The 22,679-nt window shown below is 42.9% G+C and overlaps 1 protein-coding gene and 1 pseudogene across 2 annotated transcripts in view; one reads left to right on the top strand and one right to left on the bottom strand.

Moving 5' to 3' along the window:
• The window catches only part of LOC311055711 (E3 ubiquitin-protein ligase TRIM39-like), a 1,408-nt pseudogene extending 531 nt beyond the window's left edge, over window positions 1-877 (top strand). The window contains exon 1 of the transcript in view: window positions 1-877. This exon is cut by the window's left edge and continues 531 nt beyond it. The product of the transcript in view is annotated as an E3 ubiquitin-protein ligase TRIM39-like (transcript).
• Window positions 1-21,982, bottom strand: part of LOC311055638 (phospholipid phosphatase-related protein type 5-like) — a 49,737-nt gene extending 27,755 nt beyond the window's left edge. Inside the window, exons 1-2 of the mRNA XM_084071887.1 lie at window positions 21,895-21,982; window positions 4,236-4,424 (exon numbers count right to left, since the gene is read on the bottom strand). Of these exons, the coding sequence (XP_083928013.1) occupies window positions 4,236-4,424; window positions 21,895-21,963 (258 nt within the window). The 5' untranslated portion in view covers window positions 21,964-21,982. The remainder of the gene's footprint in view (window positions 1-4,235; window positions 4,425-21,894) is intronic.
• Between the last annotated feature and the right edge of the window lie 697 nt (window positions 21,983-22,679).

Genomic DNA, 22,679 nt, shown 5'->3' on the forward strand with positions numbered 1-22,679 from the left:
GATGAAGAAATGTTTTATGAAGCTTCATCAGTTTCTATGGAAGGAAGAGGAGGCCCGGATCAAAGCACTGAGGGAGGAAGAGCAGCAGAAAAGTCAGACGATGAGGGAGAAGATTGAGGGTCTGAACAGAGACATATCAACCCTTTCAGACACAATACAATCCATAGAAGAGGAGCTGAGAGCTGAACACATCTCATTCCTGAAAAACTACAAGACCACAGTGGAAAGACTCCAGTCCACATGGCAGGACCCACAGCCGGTCTCAGGAGCACTGATAGACGTGGCCAAACACCTGGGCAACCTGACCTTCAGAGTCTGGGACAAGATGAAGGGCATTGTCTCCTACACTCCCGTCATTCTGGACCCCAACACTGCCCATCCAGAATACATCCTGTCTGATGATCTGACCAGTGTGAGATTCGGAACGAGACAGCAGCTCCCTGACAACCCAGAGAGGTTTGACATGTTTGAATATGTCCTGGGTTCTGAGGGCTTTAACTCTAAGACTCACAGCTGGGATGTTGAGGTTGGAGACAATGTAAACTGGATAGTGGGTGTGTTAGCAGATTCTCATCAGCGGAAGGGAGGCAAACGCAGTCAATACTGGAGAATAAGGTTCTATGATGGTAAATACACAGCACGCTCCTCGCCAGGGTCAATCACTGATCTCTCAGTGATGCAGAACCTCCAGAGGATCAGAGTCCAGCTGGACTGGAATGAAGGAAAGCTGTCATTCTCTGATCCTGACACTACACACATACACACCTTCACACACACTTTCACTGACACACTCTTTCCATACATTGATAGTGGTTATATTGTCCCTCTGACAATGTTACCAGGGAAGGTCAGTGTAACGCTGGACCAATGTAGTTAGACATGATGAGGATGAGGATGATGATGATGATGATGATGATTACAAACTATCAAGTCTTTAACACATATACTGCCAATCCCGAGATATCTCGGGACATTAAATCCACCTGTTACCTGCGTATCCCGAGATATCTCGGGATCGGATTTTCCCCTTGACGCTTCCGATCCATCCTATGAGAAAATTTCCGACAACCGTTTCCGGTTTGTTTTTTATCTTGAAAAAACAGTTTTTCCCTGGTTTTGGCTAAAGATCATGGTTTTCACACGGTTTAAAAAACGAATGGTAAGCTCCGGTTGTATTTTCTTCTCTTTGATCGACGAACGGTTATCCTCTTTGTGTTTAAAAACGATCCGATAGCCGATCGGAGGCTAAGCTAATCTAAGATGGCCGGTGGGGAAACGTCACAGCCACGTCACAGCCAAACGGATATGACGTTTGCAGCCTCTTTCAGCGGCTGATGCCGCAGAAGAAGAAGGGGAAAAAAAAGTGTAAACATTATGAGGGCTCGTACGTCCGTCGTTGCTGTTTATAAACACCATCCGATTGCGGATTTTAATGGATATATTTTTTTTGTGAACGGTTCAAAAGGCTATAAAACTCAAAAACGCTGGCAGTGGGTGAGTACCTATGAATAAACTCTGGCAGGGAATGTGTTAAAGGGGAATAGCAGTCAATTAGAAACAGTATGATTGTGTTGTGTTCCAGGACAGTCAACATGAACAAGTGTCTCCAAGCAACACTCTGATCTGTGATGTCATCAACATATCTAGATGATGATGATGTCATGTTAGTTATCATATCCACTGTCTGTAGTCAATAATCAATCATTATAAATGAATATAATTTTGCAGTGTCCATTGTCTATTATAAATGTTCTATGTAATAACATCGGCCAGTGACTATACACATTAACTAATCACCAAGCAGACACTGTTCATTATCTTTTGACATATTCTTCTGACATTAAATAATTCCAAAATATGACTTGCTCTGTGTTCTAATGAAATTGTAGATTTGAAAAGAAAACTGTACATACAGAAATCTTTTTTAACCAAATAAATGTCTACTGTAGCACATGCCTCTTGTGTGGTTTGAGTTAATTTGCATCACATAACAAATATCTGTTCCACATTTATGACATTATGCTGAATTATATTTTATATGAGTTTAGCAGAGGAGTTTGGATTAAATATTATACAATTTGTATCAACAGCAGGGTATAACATTTACACTGATATCAATGGATCCAGCGAGTACAAAAGTCTAATCCTTGAATTGACTGACGTCAGTTTAAGGCTGCAGGACACAATGACAACACATTCTATGACCTGTCACAGAGAGATATGTTCCCTGCCTGCTCAACATCTAGTATATCATATCAGATTAGCATATCATATAAAGATTTCATTGCGTAAAATCTGTTTTATTATGATATCATGACTCTCTCAAGGAAAAAGTCTATATATTAATAATCAATAAAGTGTTTGTATTCATCATATTCACTCATTCAGTCCCTCTGTCACACTCCCTGGGTTAGGGTTACATGTTAAATGTCATGTACAGTAGTACAGGACTTTTGGATGGACAGATTGCATTGTGTCACAAATGTGTTGAACAGTCACATGCTTTAATTTAGTGTCACATCAAACACATTCATCCTTTTGAGGATGTTTGTATTGCTTAACAGAATTTGAGTTTCTTGTGTGTGATATGAGGTCTTCTAGTCTCGTATCTGATGAATGTGACACACACACACACACACACACACACACACACACACACACACACACACACACACACACACACACACACACACACACACACACACACACACACACACACACACACACACCCCTGTGTGTACAGCTGGGAGGGGGTTCCCTCCATGCGGCTCAACAATCTGTTCAGAACACAGACAGAGAGTGGAGATGGATGAATGATCTCTTCAGAGCACTGCCAGAACTCACCAGCAGGGGGAGCGCAAACCAGCAGAGTCGACCACGCTTCACATTCATCCTGCCACACTTTGATGTCAAATCCTGTGTGTAAACGTAACACTCAGAGTTACATTAATGTGACCAAATGGACCTGGTTACATTCGTCCTCTCTCAGAGCTACAGATGGATAAATTATCATCCATGTTCTGGGGGTCAACATTAGCCAAATCTACCAAAACAAACGAGATTCGGTGGAGGCGGGAAAAAACGGTCCATTAGTCTAAAGCAGTGGTTCTCAAAGTGGGGTCTGGGGGACCCCCAGGGGTCCTTGAGTGGTTCCAGGAGGTCCCCAGCTAAATGATTGGTAACTCTGAGAGTTATGGGGGTCTGTGGCCTAAATGCAATGAGGATTGTACTATAAGTAGGGTCATTAACTGCATACATGGGAAATCTAAACAACAACACAGTAATTACACCACAGTGTAAATGTAACTCATTGTCACATTCTAGGGCTTAAATTAACACTGAATAATTAGTTTTGTAGTGGGAAGCTGCTCTCACAACCTTACACACACTTACAACAGCTCTCTCTCTCACTTCGCATGCTATAACTCTACAAATAACACATGTCTATTCATCAGAATGTCTCCCTCACACACACACACACACACACACACACACACACACACACACACACACACACACACACACACACACACACACACACACACACACACACACACACACACACACACACACACACACACACACACACAAGCGCCTACCTCTCTCTCTGTCTCTGTCTCTGTAATCTCTCAAGAACAGATTCTGCTCTGCGTTTGAATCTGTCGGGGGGGGGGGTTCGTCATATCGCGTACGCACTGGCCTACAAGTGGGCGTGCCTTCAGATCAGGAAGCAGGCCGCGCTTTACCCAATCAAATGTAGTGGGCGGGATTCACGTGTCCGTCGATCCTTTCCCACTCGAAACTAATTTAACAATAGCGTCCGCGGAGCAGACAAAACCACAGAAAGATATTCACATTTTAACTTACTCTTCCATCATAGAAACAAGTGGGCTTATAACCAAAACGATCCATGTTCTCTGGGAGAAGTGGTGTTAGTGTTCCGTGTAGAAATATTGTTAGTGGGAATGAAAACATAGTCGCACCACCGGAAGTGATGCGCTGAAGGCAGACCAAAACCCCGGTTTCCTTGCGCACGGGTGCTACGTCAACTTCCTCCCAGAGCCAACTGAAAAACAGCAGAGGGCGCTGTTTTTCCTTTTCATTTGGCGATGGGTTCCCAGATTGCTGTCTCTGTCTCACGCCCCCTCTCAGAGGCGTACACATTGACACAACAAGGCGAACCCCCCCCCCCCCCCCCCCTGCCCTCTCCCCCTATGTGTGTGTCTCCTCCTTACCGTGAAGGTGGGGATGGCGGTGACCAGCGAGTAGATGAGCGTGGGGGGGATCTTGCCGGCCTCCTCGGGGCCGGGGTAGGGCTTGGAGAAGGTCTTGTCGTAGCAGAAGAAGCCCTGGACGTGCACGGGGAACGTGTCCGTGTACTCAAAGTAGTAGGCCAGCAGCACCGTCCCGGCCATGATCACCAGCTGGAAGTAGAACATGATTTCCCTTTGGTTAACGGGCAGACCACACCAGAGGAGGAGGAGGAGAGGAGAGAGAGAGATGGAGAGGAGGAGGAGGAGAGGAGAGGAGAGAGAGATGGAGAGGGGACTCGGGATGAAGTTCCCTTCATTGGCGGTGAATGGGATAGGAGAGGTGAGCCCGTGGGTTGGCGCGCAGAGAGAGAGAGAGAGAGAGAGAGAGAGAGAGAGAGAGAGAGAGAGAGAGAGAGAGAGAGAGAGAGAGAGAGAGAGAGAGAGAGAGAGAGAGAGAGAGAGAGAGAGAGAGAGAGAGAGACGAGTGGAGCGAGCAAGGGGAAGAAAGGAACTCCCTGAGGAGGCAGGCTTCCGTGCGCCGGGGGAAGAAAGATGCAAAAAGAAAAGAGAGTTCCACCACAGCCAGGATAGAAACAAAGAATGACAGACAGTGAACCACAGAGCTTGAGAGAGAGAGTGAGTAAGAGAGAGAGAGTGAGTAAGAGAGAGAGAGTGAGTAAGAGAGAGAGAGAGAGTGAGTAAGAGAGAGAGAGAGGGAGAGAGAGAGTGAGGAAGAGAGAGAGAGTGAAAGAGAGAGAGAGGGAAAAAGGGGGGCTGCTGGCACTCATGGCGCTCACCTAATAGAGAGAGTGAGTGTGTGTGTGTGTAAGTATGAGTGTGACATATGCCTGATAGCCGTGCGCTGGTGTTATGCGCACCGAAAATAGCTGATCTACAAGCCCACAGCATGAGCTCGCCAGGCTATGTATAACTCGCAAATATAACGAAATGGCTAAATATAACTCGGGCCATATGCACAGGAGTGTGAACACCATCATTAGCATCTTCTGAAGTGTGTGTGTGCGTGCGTGTGCGCGTGCGCGTGCGTGTGAAAAGATTTGCACACATTTTCACGATTTTTCAAAAGAATAGCAGATCTACAAGCTCATACAGTGCCGCGCTATGAGCTTGTAGATCTGCTATTTTTGAATAGCCAAAGAAATCTAAAAAATGCCACAAAAGACAAGACAGGAATTACAGAGAGAAGGCACCATGAGACAAGATGAAATCCTCACAAGCGTGATGTTGTGTCGTGTGTTCAGTGAAACAAGGTGAATCCTGTTCACGACACCAGCCTGCTATTACAGTTTTGGTGTTTGCGAAGAATACGTTTTGTTTGGTAAATTAGTAGGGGCGTTGTTGGTACAGTAGGAGCCTTTGACAGAACACACACCATATTGACGCTCTGTGTGCGTCCTCGTTTATCAGGGAGGGGAAGGGTTACTAAAATGTGCACACACACACATGCACATATTCATTCCGAGTCAATGAGCTGCAATATGACATACATGTCTGACTGGGATATACACTGCTGAAAATAAAGGCTAGGAAAACAGTTTAAAGGGATAGTTCACCCTGATGGAGACTTGAATTCATGGATATTTTGTCACATTCCTAAGCCAATAATTTGATGACCAGCAGCGGGTCCGGTAGGAGATACAAAAGAGTCTCCTTTGTGTCTTCTACCGGAACCGCTGCCTACCGGTCCAAATTATTGGCTTAGGAATGTGACAAAAAAAATATCCATGAATTCAAGTCTCCATGGGGTGACTAATCTATAGGGGGAAAAAATAATTTTGGGTGAACTATACCTTTATCATTCTGCCTTTGTGGCGTGGTGATGTTGTGGTGAAATAAGCGGAGTAGTAATAACAGAGTAGCTTATAGTTTATAAGAATTGTAGGTGAAAAGATACATTCACAGCTAAATGATAAGTTGTGTATTTTGTTTTGATTCATTATTTCATATAAAATGTCTTCTTTCCACACACAGATAAGAGTTAGGGCCAAATTACAATTTTGCTGACAGATTCTTTGGTGCTGAAGGGGCCAAATGTCTAGAACAATGGTTCTCAAAGTGAGGTCCGGGGACCCCCAGGGGTCTTTAAGGGGGTCCCCAGCAAAATGATTGATAGTTAGGAAGCAAATGGACCCTTACAAGTCTGCAACTCTGAGTGTGTTACGAATGGAACCAAATGGGCCCTTACAAGTCTGCAACTCTGAGTGTGTTACAAATGGAACCAAATGGACCCTTACAAGTCTGCAATTCTGACTTGGAATTCGAATGGAATCCTTACGGGTCCATTCGGTTCCATTTGTACACACTCAGAGTTATGGGGGCGTAATGCCCATGCATGGGCATAACACCAGAAGGAGATCATCTGACTGACCTCATTCCTCCAAAATTCGGCTCAAACATGGGTAGAGAAATGCATTCTACTATGCTGCCACCAAAATGTGGAACGACCTACTGTCACGGTTTGAGTCAGGGCAGATTGTAGGACCCAAGTGCAGGAGAGACAGAGGCTTATGGGGTTTATTAACTCAAAAGGTATTAATACAAGCAAGGGACTGAACTCACGATGTAACAACACGCAACATAATACAATGAACTAGCAAAGACAGGTTGCAAACACAGGGGTTAAATAGACAGGGAACTAATAAGACACAGGTGAACTCAACAGACAATCAACACTGGGATAGGCTGAGGGACTAAGAGGACACAGGAGGAGAACATGACTAATCAACAGGGAGGTGAGACAAGACAGGTAACAGTAACTAAGCAGAACAGGAAACAAGACTACAAAATAAGGTACAGAACAAAAGCAGGGCAACAACAACAGAGTAACAGAATAACAAGACTAGATGCAGAACAGAACAAAGGCCTAATAAGTCCAAGACCTTATAAGGGCAGGAAGGTCTAAATAATAAATTCAGAGTCCGCGGCCCGAGGAGCGGACCGTGACAGGCCTAAAGAACAGGCCTAAAGTGTCCACGACCATATAAGGGCAGTGAGTCCACGGCCCGCGGAGCGGACCGTGACACCTACCAAAAGAAATAAAGGTTCTCGACTGCCTATAGCCAAACTCAAAACTAACCTAAAATAATCCAGGCTGTCCTCAAAATACAAGTGAGGGGTTTGTCTGTAGGTCAGCTGATGGTGTGATAAAAAACGGTTCCGGAAACGGTTCCAAAAGTGTTGGAACCAGATTCAGGTTCCTTGATGTTCCGGATCCCAACCCTATGGTACTGTAAAACTTGCTATCCATAGATACAGAATGTACTTCCATGTAACTATAGGAGCATTGAAATGCTAGCAATTATATCACCTTTCGTGTGGTGTCAGATGTATTGTTTACACAAGTTTCCCACCAGAAGCTGCCACATTAACACATGTAGACCGGGAAAGTATCCGTGTCATTTTAGATATCTTATTCAAAAATAGCAGATCTACAAGCTCATAGCGCGGCACCGAGTGCCGCTCTATGAGCTTGTAGATCTGCTATTTTTTTGAAAAATCGTGAAAATGTGTGCAAACATTTTTTGAAGTGGATATTAGTAAAATATGGTGTTCCAAAGCAAAGATTTGAGTTAAAAATGTTGTTTAAAATAAAATGTATTCAAAGATTTGCACAAAATGTTCAAGGTTTTTCAAAAATAGCAGATCTACAAGCTTGTATATCTGCTATTTTTGAATAGCCCAAAGTGTGAAATAATGTTTATAGCTAAACATCTAAAATGACACAGTATGCGTTCCCGTATGAATTCAGGACTATGAGGCTGCAACACGAATTGGCCAAGTTGTCATGTGATCATAACTCAGCCAATCACAGTCACTTTCACAGGCGGGCTTTAAGATCTGTCTTTGTTAATAAAATAAATATAATGAATTAAAAAAATGTGCTGGTACAGTGGAAATGATTCAGTAGATCTTTTGATTGTGTTAAAATCATTATTCTCCTCTCTTCTTCCTCACATGTCACAATGTGAAGTGGTTCGCAAGATTGTAGATCTCTTATTTTTTACTATTTTTGAACGTTTTCGCCTGTAATGACATGCCCCCAAAATAGGGACACCAGGTTGAAAGTGGTTAATAATTCATATAGCACAATGTATTGTGCAGCTCTATTCCTTTATTTATTTGCAAAAATATATAGACCCTCAATGGAACTGGACTGAACAGCAGGGAAACGAAAGAAACAAGACTGAACAGAACCATAAATGAATTGAATTGAATTATTAAGGAGGCTGAGGGCTTTTGCATGTTTATAAAGCCATGTATTTTTAAACCCCCGTCTGCAGACCACGCTCCCGTGAGAGGAAACGAGGAATCCGTTTTTCTAAATAGAACTTACTTTAATTAAAAGGAATTAATGTGAGAAATGTAACAGATCTGAAAGTGGATTCAATTATTCAGTATGTTATTGGCAGGATGTTTGCGTTTCAGGGACATGTTTGAGCCCCTAGAAACCCTGTTAATACACACACGCACACGCACGCACGCACGCACGCACGCACGCACGCACACACACACACACACACACACACACACACACACACACACACACACACACACACACACACACACACACACACACACACACACACACACACACACACACACACACACACACACACACACACACACACACGATGGAGGGGAAAGGAACTGGTTGGAATAACGTGTTCCTTCCGCGCGCTACGTCCTACCGGGGAAACTCCCCACCTGTCAGGTGATACGAAGCGGTCTGCTGAATCCTCATGCGTTGAAAGAAGCATGAGCTCAGTTGGATGCTGGCAGAGGGAGAGTAGTGCCCAGGATTACAGTTTAGGCAATTGGCACTGGGTGGAAAAATGGGGTACAAAAATCGTGGGATAAAAAAGAAAGAAAAATCTATTTCTGAGGATCAGGACAATTGTCCTCACGATGTCTATTTCTCAAATTCTACTATACTTGTGGGGATATTTGGCCCTTAATTACAAGTATAGTAATAAGAGTACACACACACACACACACACACACACACACACACACACACACACACACACACACACACACACACACACACACACACACACACACACACACACACACACACACACACACACACACACACACACACACACACACTTTGTAGTTTTGTGTTTCGAAGCAGCATGTCTCTATGCTTCCCTTAGGACAGACATGTTGTACTGTGTGAGCACTCAGTTGTCATGGTGAGCACTCAACACAACACAATTTCAATAATAATTCTGTGTATTTTTAGAACAGATCTGCAGCACGTTTGTAACGTAAACAACATTCATGCCATCCATACTGCACATCCATGGAGCCATTTTAGAGTTAGAATTAGGGTTAGATTAATTTATAAAAGAACAGTTACCCTGGTGTCCCAATTTGGGCAATTGTTCAAGCATTTTCACTATATTCTAAATTTTCAAAAATCTGAAAGCTCTCTCTTCCCCTCTCTCTCTCTCCCTCTTCGCTTTAATATAGGCTCCATTTTCCGTAGGCAAAGACCCTGCCTAGTGCCTGCAAGCTGAAGCTGTAATGGTTTGTAAACAAATGGTGTATAAACACGCACACACGCACACACGCACACGCACACACACCCACACCCACACCCACACCCACACACACACACACACACACACACACACACTTCATTGCATGTTAGGAGTGCAGAGTTAGATGTTATAGCTCATGTACCCCTGTGGTGTGGTTTGGGGGGATGGATTACACTGCTACACACATTGCAGCAAAACAGCCAGTGTGGGCCCTGCCAATACAAAGGAAGCCAGACATTGTGGGCCCCCGGGCCCCTGTGCGTGCCTATACAGAGGAAAAGAGCCATTGTGGGCCTAGGGCCCCCGTGCCTTCATATACAGAGGAGCTCATTCCACACATCCTCACTACAGGGCCATTCCTCGCATCAGGCTTTCAGCCAAGTCATGATGCATCTGCAATAGCGCAGCAACAGTTGATCGAACTAATTGATTTAATTGATTATAAACAGAATACAAAAATACAATAATCAATCCCTATTTTGGCCATGTCATTATAGAGGAAAAGTTTTGACTTTTTTTTAGCCAATATATATATAGCCAATCGCAATGTGACGCGTTGTGAGCTTGTAGATTGGCTATTTTCAAAATATTTTGCACAAAGGCTCTATGCACAGCAACCATATTGGACGGAAATTGGGCCTCTTCCTTACTTCCTTCACAGGTGTTACCAATGATACTAATGAAGGCTCTGTTCCATTTCGTGTAGCACAGTGGTTCTCAAACCTTTTAATTCCTAGGACCCCCATAACTCTGAGAGTGTACAAATGGAACCAAATGGACACTCTCAGAGTTACACACCCCACCGCAGGGGGCCATTTGTTACCCCCTCAAGTTTCCAGTGAGCCAACATGCACAATGTCAGCACAGACTCTGTTTGACCAGAATGGAACAGCGCCTTCATTAGTATCATTGGTAACACCTGTGAAGAAAGTAAGAGGCGGCCCAATTTCTTTCCGATATGGCTGCTGTGCATTGAGCCTAACCCTGATTTATACTTTGTCGTTCGCCAGTGTCGCACGCTCAACATATCGGATCTACAAGCTCACAACGGGTCGCAATCAGCGAAGCACGCTGAAAATAGCAGATCTACGAGGTCTCAGCACATCGCGATCTCGTAGAGAGCGGCTTCTGTTCGTACGGGGGGGCTGGAAATTAAGCATTGGCGGTACTCTATGAATAAGTAATGGCAGGATCGAGGGACGCTCTGTGGTACAGCAACCACACATTGTAAGAGAGAGCGAGGGGCTCGCTGCCACTCTTGGTACCTCTGCGACCAGGGAGTTAATATCGCCACAGTTGTGTACGCGTCGTTGTAATTATGCATGCCAATGACGGGGCCGATGAAACGCAATAGGCTCTGTGCACAGCAGCCATATTGGATGGAATTTGGGCCGCTTCCTTACTTCCTCGACTTACAGGTGTTACCAATGATACTAATGAAGGCTCCCGTTCCACTCTGGTCAAACAGAGTCAGGGTGCTGATATTGTGCATGTTGGCTCACTGGAAACACTCTGCTACACCAGTGGGTCTCAAAGTGTGTCTTCATGGTTCCTTGAGGGGGTTCCAAATTAAGCACTATAGGTGTGTAACTCTGAGAGTGTACAAATGGAACCAAATGGACCCTTAAGGGTCCATTTGGTTCCAACACTCTCAGAGTTATGGGGGTCCTTGAAATTAAAAGGTTTGAGAACCACCGTGCTAAACAAAATAGAACAGAGCCTTAATTAGTATCATTAGTATCACCTGTGCATAGAGCCGGAAGCTTCCAGTCTGGAAAATAGAGAACCAAAGTCTGACATCACTGCCACTAGAGGCCGCTGTCCCCCTGGGTCACTGAGTCATTTGTTTCCATTGAAAATACTATATATAGGGTCTCTCAATAGCACCGTGACATATAAGAACTGTGTGAACAGCTATTTTCTCCAAACGCAGACGTTATCAAATGTAACTCAATATCATAAACGACACAGAGTCACATAAGTAAGAATCTCACATAAGAATCTCTGGGATAATTTGTTTATTTTTGGAACACAGTTCTTAACCCATTCAATCCGGGAACACATCTCTGTCATTTTAGATTTCTTAGGCTATTAAAAAATAGCAGATATACAAGCTCATAGTGAGGCACTGAGTGCCCCGCGAGCACACATAAATGCAATATAAAAGATTCCAAGGCTGAGGCTGACTGTTGTAGTAGCTTTGATTAAAAGCTGCTTCAGGAAAAACATGAGCACCTCAGCAGATGGAAATCAAAGGAAAAGCTGTTCTCACATTGCACCACTCTGCTTCTACACCTTGAGTGTGTGTGTGTGTGTGTGTGTGTGTGTGTGTGTGTGTGTGTGTGTGTGTGTGTGTGTGTGTGTGTGTGTGTGTGTGTGTGTGTGTGTATACGTGTGTTGCCTTTACTTGTGCACCCTGAATTAAAAAAGAAAACGTCTTCCTACAGGTGTGAAACCACACACACACACACACACACACACACACACACACACACACACACACACACACACACACACACACACACACACACACGACTATTTCTAGCAACAGAGGAGTCAGTCAGAGACATGATGAGGTGCTCCTCTCTCATCTCTGTGTCTCTGACAAGTGTTAATGAGGCACATGAGACGTGTGTATGAGACGTGTGTGTGTGTGTGTGTGGGGGGGGGGGCGTTTTGAACAGTGTTGAAGTGAGTTGAGGGAGAACAGAGTATAATAGGATTCAGAGTTAGCCGCCGGTGCCAACAGTACGCCTGCTGAGGTTCTCCTGTTCAACACAGTGTCCATCAAACACTCACACAGACAACTCAAGGCTCACAAGAGACCAAACTAGTAGCAATACGGCAGTGGTGGAAAGTACCTTTTACAGTAGTGCTTAAGTGCAATTTTGACATCGTTGTTGTCGGGCAGAAACCTCTCATTATTGTCTCCGCCAGGCCGAAGGCATGGCGAGAGAGTATGTTTTACCCCCCCGTCCGTCTGTGTGTGTGTGTGTGTGTGTGTGTGTGTGTGTGTGTGTGTGTGTGTGTGTGTGTGTCCGCGTGTCCGTCTGTGAACAGCTAATCTCCGACACCGTTGGCCCGTAGCAGATCTACAAGCTTGTAGATCAGCTATTGTCGAAAAGGTTTGACAGATTAAAAAAAAATCTGAAGTAGTTTTAATTTTGTACTTCAGTAACCAAGTCTAACGTGCATATTTTGATGCCAATGTTTTTGTACTTTTACTCCAGTATGTATTTTGAATACAGCCTTTTTACTTATAACAGAGTATTTCTGCATTGCGGAATTGTTACTTTTACTTAAGTAAAACAAGCGTGACGAGCTATTTCTTTCACCACTGGAAGACACAAACTAGTTGGAAAACTGTGAGGGGGATTAACTGTGAACTTCAGCTGCGTTGCATCAGGGCCCTCTAGTGGCCATATTGCTGAATCCCGAGCTGCTGAACTGTGCTTTCATCTTCCCCCGTAGATAATCATTGGCCCTCTGATCCACTTCTGTACCAAAATGGCCTTAGACACACGGGTGGGCGCAAAACGGAATATGCAGGCTAAACCCCAAGCATTTTGGTTGCATTTACTTATTTATTTACTTATATAAGTAAAGACTGTTTTTTTGTTATGTTTTTTTAATCTACAGTAGTAAATAGCAGTGGTGTAAAGTAACTAAGTACATTTACTCAAGTACTGTACTGAAGTACAATTTTGAGGTATTTTTGACTTTGAGGAGTATTTCCCATTTTCAGTACTTTTACTCGTACTCCACTACATCTTAGAAGCAAATATTGGTACTTTTACTCCACTACATTTATTTGAAAACTTAAGTTACTAGTTACTTTGTAGATTTTGATTATTATTTGATAATTATTTGATTATTACTGTATATACATTTCAGCCATTTGAAAATAGCAGATCTACAAGCTCACGATATGATGCATTGTGAGCTTGTAGATCTGCTATTGTGGAAAATGTGTGCTACCCTTTGAATATGTATTTTTTAAAGCAAACATTTCTAACTGAAATCTTTGCTTCTGGGGGTCCCTGGAACAAAATATTTGAGATGGGGGTCTGCGGCCAAATACATATCATTTTGGGGGTCCTTGACATGAAAAAGTTTGAGAACCACTGCGTTAAGGGGTCTATAACGCACGGTGAATCAGGAGTGTGAGGAGAGTGTCAGTTCAAGAAATAAAGCCTAAACACAGCCTTTTGGCAATTTCAAATTGCTAAAGCATACGTAGGGCGAGAGAGAGAGAGAGACTTATTGGTTGCCATGGTGACTGCTGATGAGGTGGGAGGCTAAATAAAAGATCAGGTCCTTCTGGCTTGGTATACATCACTGTCTGTCTCTCACACACACACACACACACACACACACACACACACACACACACACACACACACACACACACACACACACACACACACACACACACACACACGTGAGTGATAATGAGTGTTGAAGGAGGTGGGGGGGGGGGGGGGGTCTCACCCTTTCCTAAGCACAGACCAGTCATTTATCATATCTGCCTGTTCCTGTCTGTGGACGATGATAAAAACACCAGACAGACAGCAGGAGAGCTGAGAGGAGACCGTGTAGGAGAGACAGACGGTAGGAAAGCTATGTCTGTCTCTGAGAGGAGAGACAGACAGTATGAAAGCTGAGAGACAGACAGAGTAGGAGAGACAGACAGTATGAAAGCTGAGAGACAGACAGAGTAGGAGAGACAGACAGTATGAAAGCTGAGAGACAGACAGAGTAGGAGAGACAGACAGTATGAAAGCTGAGAGGGAGACAGTGTAGGAGAGACAGACAGTATGAAAGCTGAGAGGGAGACAGTGTAGGAGAGACAGACAGTATGAAAGCTGAGAGGGAGACAGTGTAGGAGAGACAGACAGTATGAAAGCTGAGAGGGAGACAGTGTAGGAGAGACAGACAGTACGAAAGCTGAGAGGGACACAGTGTAGGAGAGACAGGCAGTATGAAAGCTGAGAGGGAGACAGTGTATTAGAGACAGACAGTATGAAAGCTTAGAGACAGACAGTGTAGCAGAGACAGACAGACAGAACCAAGGACGGGTGTTTGTTAAAATGTTAAAATGGAGTTTGAAGTTACAATGGGTTTGTATAGGAAGGGGGTGTGTCTGATAAAATTAATATCAAATATCTAAACACTGAATCAAGCAACTTAAAAACTGTCTGGGGGGCTCAAAAAAGCCTGAGTAGACGATAAAATGACGCAACATTATTTTCACACTGAAATATAACTATACATTCAGCGTCTATGACGCTGATTTTGTGAGAGAAATAAGCAACCCACCCTGGGCAAGACCTGGGCTGTTGGTTGTCTAGGAAGTGACAACCGGAAATGGTTGAATTTGGCGGAAGTACCGCCCAAGGAAATGACGTTGATGTTTTACAAATCTGTTAACGTTCTCCGTGAATGAAACGAGTGTTGTGATTGGTCAAAACATGTAGTTTCCGGGGGAAAGGCATACAACGGAAATGTTGTCCACTCAGGACTTCCTAGACACTCGCTGCTTTAGGTCGTGCAGCGAGTGCGGCTGGGACCGAGGCTAAAAGCAACCAGGTCTATGAAAACAAGCCCAAAAGAAGCAACACGTATGATGTTGTGTCAATTCAAAACCAAAACCAAGGCCTCAGGATGACTTTAAGACATGAACATGGTCATCTTTGTTTTGTAACGTTAAAGGGTCTACACCATGAATTTTAACTTTTTCTTCATTTTTGTGTGTTTTTGGTCTCCCCCACCTCTCTTCTGTTCCAACAAATACCCGATTTCGAGCATGCAGGCTTTCATAGGCTATCTGTGGTTTTTATGTAAATTGGTCTGAAAACAGTCCGTCAGATTTGTTCCCCCACCCTACGTCACGTCTGGGAACAATTCCTCCCGTTTTTCAGTTCTAACCAAAAAAAAAAAATCAATTTTTTTTTTTTTTTTTTTTTCATTTTTTTTTTTTTCATTTTTTTCTTATTTCTTTTTTTTTTACTTTTTCCACACAGAACCAGGACATAACATGCATATAAACTGGCTCAATAGCGCCCCGTGCCAAACAGGACAATGTGGTATTGCAGGTTAAAGTGCTTTATAAGCCAGAGAGAAGTTAGTGTGAATGAGTATATCTGAGGCTTGATTTAGGCTCAAACCTTTTGAAAAACGTTTGAGGGACATAAACAATATGATATCAAATATTATTATTATTTTTTAAATTCATGGTGTAGCTCCTTTAAATAAAATAACACAAATATTTAATAAAACAAAAATTAAAATAATAATCCCCGGTCTTTTTCTCCCGATCCCGATCTTTTGAAAAATACCTGATCGGGCCCGATCACGTGATCGGATCGGAACAACCCTATCCGGTTTAGTTCATGAATGCACTGCCAATGCAAAGTAACCCGGGATAAGTGCATGAAACCTCTGCCTCAAAATAACTGTGCTATCATTTTCTAAAGAGACATTTTATGTATACACTACATTGCCAACAATAACGACAATGGATGGAAAATAATTTATATGATCACAGAGAGCAGATAAGCTGCCGACTTGTGGCAAATCACTATCGTCTCGTTTGGCACAACACAGAGAGCTGACTGTAACAGTAGCTCATTATTTTCCTCACCTCTGGGACCTGTAAGTCCACTGAATCATCTCTACACAGTCAAATCCTCAGTGTTAATTAACTCTGAGAGAGAGAGAGTACAAATGTAACCAAATGGACTACATTTGTACCCTCTTAGAGTTTCAATTGAAAAAATCAACACTGATTTTACTGTGTATCTGGACTGGCAGTGATATAGCAAGTATTTAAGTAGATTTACTTAAGTATTGTACAATGTTGAGGTATTTTTACTTTATTGAGTATTTCCAATTTCCTATACTTTTCTACTCCACTACGGCAAATATTGTACTTTTACTCCACTACAATTATTTTAAAACGTTAGTAACTAGTAGTTACTGCAGATAGAAGTTATTACATTATCAAACATGCATTAACCACTTTAGCCCTATTTTATACCTTGGCTATTTGAAAATAGCCGATCTACAAGCTCACAACGTGAGCTTGTACTGTAGACCTGCTATTTTCAAACATTTTAGTGCTTTTACTTTTGGTACTTTAAGTACATTTTGATGCCAATACTTTTGTACTTTTACTCAATTTTGAATTCCGGACTTTAACTTAACAGAGTATTTCTACATTGCAGTATTGATACTTTCACTCAAGTAAAAAATTTGAGTACTTTCTCCGCCACTGGTATCTGGTTGCTCTCACGAGCAATGCAGCACCTATCAAGTACAGTATGCAAGACAAACCATTGTGTCTTGTGCACAAAGTCAAACCCCATTATAGGAAATGTGCATGTGTCTGTGTTATGACAACCATCGATTTGCAAAGCACTCTTGTTACAGCAGAGGACAAATCTACGGCTTGCCAACAACCATATAGCCATAATAAACACAGCCTCACCAGTGGTGTAAAGTAACTAAGTACATTTACTCAAGTAATGTACTTAAATAAAATGTTGAGGTACTTTTACTTTACCGAGGTTCTTTTTTTTTACTTCTACTCCACTACAATTATTTGAAAACTACATAGGCCTATATTACCCAATTCAGCCCTATGCACATTTCGGCCAGTGAAAATAGCCAATCTACAAGCTCACAATGCGTCGCGATGCGACGCATTGTGAGCTTGTAGATCAGCTATTTTCAAAAGATTTGTATACATTTGAAAACTTGGAAATGGGGCATTCTGCACAATGAGTATACTTTTACTTTTGGTACTTTAAGTACATTTTATGCCAGTACATTTTGAATTCCGGACTTTTACTTGTAACAGAGTATTGCTATATTGCAGAGTATTGATACGTTTACTTAAGTAAAACATTTGAGTGCTTTTTTCCACCACTGAGCCTCACTGCATATGAGAGAGAGAGAGAGAGAGAGAGAGAGAGAGAGAGAGAGAGAGAGAGAGAGAGAGAGAGAGAGAGAGAGAGAGGTAAATGCTGAGATTGTCGCGAATCGTACCATTCAATATGAAATATTTACCTACTGAGGCCTGGATGGTAAAGACTCGAGGCCTCAGTGGTAAAGAGTGTTATTCTTAAAGCTATACTAGTCTGTAAGTGTTAGGTCCTCTCCCAACGGAGAGAGAGAGATAACTGCAACTCGCCCGACATTCAAACCCGGGGGTGTCCCCCCCCCCCCCGTCTGGGAGACCAAATACAAGTAGCTATCCTCAGCTTGGCCGGGCAGATATCGGGCTCATGGGCTTCAGGCGGAGCTACTTGTCAACCAGATGTCAGTACACCAGGGTTTAAATGTTTCAATGGAGACGTACTGTATAGGGAGACCCCCTCCAACCACTGCAGAGGTGCTGGTTGTATTACGTTAAATAAATAAATATATATACTGTATGTTAATGCATAATCACTATTAATTCCATAAAGATTGGTTCAAATGAAGTTTTTTATTTTTTGTTTTGTCATTACAATAGGTTCCATATCAGTGGTGGAAAAAGTACTCAAATGTTTCACTTAAGTGAAAGTAACAATACTGCAATGTAGAAGTATACTCTGTTACAAGTAAAAGTCTGGAATTCAAAATTCAAAAGAGTAAAAATATTGGTATCAAAATGTACAAAAGCAAAAGTACTAAAATGTTTGAAACTAGCAGATCTACATGCTTGCAGATCGGCTATTTTCAAATAGCCTAGGTATAAAATAGGGCTAAAGTGGTTAATGTATGTTTTATAATGTAATAATTTATATCTGCAAAGTAACTTGCAACTAAAGTTTTCAAATAATTGTAGTGGAGTAAAAGTACAATATTTGCCTCTGAGATGTAATGGAGTAGAAGTAAAAGTAATGACTATTGGAAATACTCCAGTAAATTAAAAGTACCTCAAAATTACACCACTGTTCCATATTGCAAAATAACTTTTCATGTTGGAAAGCTCAAGTGGAAGAATGATGAGGAGAGATGCAGATCAACTGAACCAGTCGCATCAACACGATATCCTCTCCACCAACACACCTCAGCAGCTCGTTCAGCAAAATGAACTAAGAAGTGCCATAGCTAAAATAATAATTTCATCTTTATAATTTGCCTATAGAAATACAGACTAGGATACGTGCCACTGCCATTTCTCAATCCCTTCCATCCAGGATTAACGTGATTACAACTGAAATCTTCTCTATTGAAATGTGTACCGTAGGTCCATAAAAGAGAAAGACAGAGAAAAGGACCGGGGAAGGTGAGAAGTTGTAGCATCATCATCATCAGGGTGAAAGGGTTAACTTTGTCAAACAACATCACTCAACATCACAATAATATCGTTGCTGTCGGGTGGAAACCTGTCCAAATCTGTATGCTTTTCAGTATTCAAATGCAAAAATATACATAAACTAAAAAAAGTGCTCCTCGGAGCACAGGTCTCCGCCAGGTCAGGTACGTTATTTTGGCGCTATAATAGGCCAGTGTGAAAAGGGTTTTTCACGGCAATTGGACACTGCATTCATGATTTGAGGCATTTTGTTCCAAAAAATTGTTTTGCTAAATTAGACCTGCTGGTGGCCCTATAACTGGCCAATGTGAAATGGGTGGTATTTCTTCCTCGGCCTAGTGGGAATGTGCATGTGACATTTCACGGAAATTGCAAGCTGCGTTCATGATTTGAGGCATTTTGTTCAAAACGGACCAATCCTGCAAACTTTGGAAGCCAACCTTAGCCAATCAGGATGGAATATGGGAAATCGGACAGATCCGGGTTGATCACATGACTATAGGGATACTGTGTACCGATTTGCATGACGTTTGGATAAAATCTGTAGGAGTAATGTAAAAAAATGGGTTTTGCACAAATCGGCCTACTGGTGGCGCTATAACAGGCCCATGTGAAAAAATTGGGGCAGAGGTTCTGAATTGGCATCGAGGGAGTGTGTGTGCACAGTTTCGCAGCGAGCGGGCCAACGGTGCCGGAGATTAGCTGGTAACACACGGACAGGACACACACGGACGGACGGACGGACGGACGGATGGACGGACAGACAGGGGGTAAAACATACTCTCTCGCCATGCCTTTCGGCCTGGCGGAGACAAAAATAGCAGCTCTGCCAGCTCAAAACACGTCGCAAAAGTATGTTAGTAGGGGACAATAGGGGACACAACAATGTTAACTACCAGTAAGACTCCCTAATCGGGAGATAAGCGACCATAGGTCACATGTATTACAGAAGAGGGCTGTAACGGCGATTGGTTCCTAGTTGTGTGGGCAATGTATAGTTTTGTTTGGTGGTCTAAATGTGGGGTTAGCTGTGACATGGTGGCGTTTATGTGGGCAGAAAACGTGTAATGTGTAGCTGTTGCAAATGGGTAACAGAGTGAATGCTGAGAAATACGACTGGCACAGATTTTGTTGTGGGGAGCACAGTGGGAGATTGATGAGAATGCAGACAGGCGTATTCATTTTGATGTTACGGCATTTTATGTGAGCTGCAGTGGCAGGGGGTCCTCCACTGGGGGCGCCACCACTTTTGCATCCGTTCTGGAGCACCAGGAGTGGGTGGTCCCCGGGAATGCCCCGTGAGCAGCCCCGTTGGGGTGGTCATTTGGTAATTTGTCCACATGTGCTCATTTTTTACACTTGGGGGTCCCCGAGGCAGCTGGGGGTCCCTGGAGCTCCGGGGGTCCTTGGAGGGTGTAGTTTGGCAGGTAAGGAGTGTGTGTGCAAAATGTGGCATGGATCTGGGCAACGGGTGCGGAGATATGAGCAGGGCAAAAGTGTGACGTGTGTGACGGAGTGACGGAGTGACGGACGGACACCTGGAGCAGCTTTCTGTAGTAAGTGCGACCTACGGTCGCAATAAAGATAACAATATGGCCATCCACATTGACGATTGTCTATTCTTATATTCTGCACTATTCTATACCTGCATATTATTCTATGCATGTATATTTTCATCCACGGCTCTATATGGTTCCAGTGAACCAGCTGTATGAGACGTCATAAGTGATCGCGGAATTTGTTGTTGCTTTGAAATGATGCTAGAGTGTTTAGTTTAGTTTAGTTTAGTTTATTTCAGTCAGTCAATTTGTGGTAACATTACAGTACTGTAGGTAATAAAATAAAAAATGTTATCAAGAAAAGATACCCACATTTCTGACCAAAAAGGTATAGGCTGAAGCATTGCTTATTACGCCTACCCTTTTACAAAACAAAGAAAATTGAAAGTCAAAAATGGAGAGAGAAAAAGAAACAAAAAACAAAAAACAACCAAAAGAAAAAGAGGAAACAAGGTACAAGGATAAGATACTTTTCTGTACATGTACGTGTTTGCTGTACTGTACAAGTATATGTATATATGCTATGATAAATAAAGTCATACAGAAGGCACATGCCATTTATGTTTGTTTTTATAATTATCTATCATCTTATTTTTAAGTAATCTTTTGAATATTTTTAATGAGCTACACAATTTCAGATCTTTATCAAGGCTGTTCCACAGAGTTACTCCTTTGAATGTTGTACATCTTTGTTTTGCATTTGTTCTTGTTTTTTCTTTTGAGTAAATGCATGTACCCCTGAGATTATACTTTGTTTGTCTTTTATGAAACATCTTCTGGATACTGTCCGGGAGCATGCTGTTATGCATGCGTTTTAACCCAGCCACCCTAAATTACTGCTGAAAAACTTCCCAAACACTAACGTAACTAATAATTGGGCCGCGTGAACCGGAAATTACCGTAATAATCCTATAACGGGAGCGCAAAAAAAATGTAATACATACATTTTTTTGGGGGGGGGGGGGTGGCCCACCGGCCGTTTAGCGGCCCGTAAATGTCGCGGCCGTTCTGGAATTTTCCCGAATTTCCCAGTGGCCAGCAGCCCAGCACGTCCCTGGCCAACGGGTCGACCACTCCGTCCTCGCATTCAAACCTCTCCTCCGCGCAGGGGGTGGGGCCAAGGCGCGGAGTGGAGGACGCGAGGAGAGTGAGCGAGTGTGAACGTCTGAGGTGTCGGAAATTCAGCTAAAAGGGAGCGTTGGACTCACCTCCACAAACAGGAAGCAGGGCACGATGGTGCTGCTGCTCTTCAGACTGGGCTTCTCCTCCACCGCCATGCTTCTGTACTTTCTGCCCTCCGTGGCTCAGCTCTCACTACACCTCCTTACACCTGGTCACACACGGGGGGGAAAATATCAAGTGAGATACGGTGGTCCACTGGACCTGTGGGTGAGCTCAAGTTTACAGTGCAGGACTAAAGACAGTTTATACAGTTTGTTTTCCAGTTGAGGTTTACAAACGACAACAGATTTAAAAACATGGCAGGCTAGTAAGCAACACAGCTGCAGCTAATAACATTAATAATGGGTGTGTTAGATTCAGGTGTGCCAAGCTTATACTTTTAAATCTATGGTGCCAAGTGCTCCCATTTGAATTTGATTAGCTGCTTATACATCTATGCAGGCTGACATTTTTTACCCTTCTGTAATAAACTATTAACCTTACTTATTTTCTTGCTCACTTACTTTCTTATTTACTTCCTTAACCTGAACTGGAGCCCAAACTATAAAACGCACCTACTGTATAGAGCTGCACCCCACTTTAAGTGGTTAAAGCATAATCCCTGTAACTCCCTCCAAGCACAGACAGACACAAGTGGTTTCCTTGCTACTGATTTATTGAAGGTAACTTCAATCCCTCCAATCCACCGTGAAAACTAGATAATAAACATAAAATAAGCATGTTACATTAACACAAGATGACATCATGCACAGCATGTACATTAGACATTTATACAGACAGTACAAACAAACAAACAAATACCTCGTTGGCT

This window comes from Gymnoscopelus microlampas (assembly GCF_963454915.1).
Source record: "Gymnoscopelus microlampas genome assembly, chromosome: 11".
Taxonomy (NCBI): Eukaryota; Metazoa; Chordata; class Actinopteri; order Myctophiformes; family Myctophidae; genus Gymnoscopelus; species Gymnoscopelus microlampas.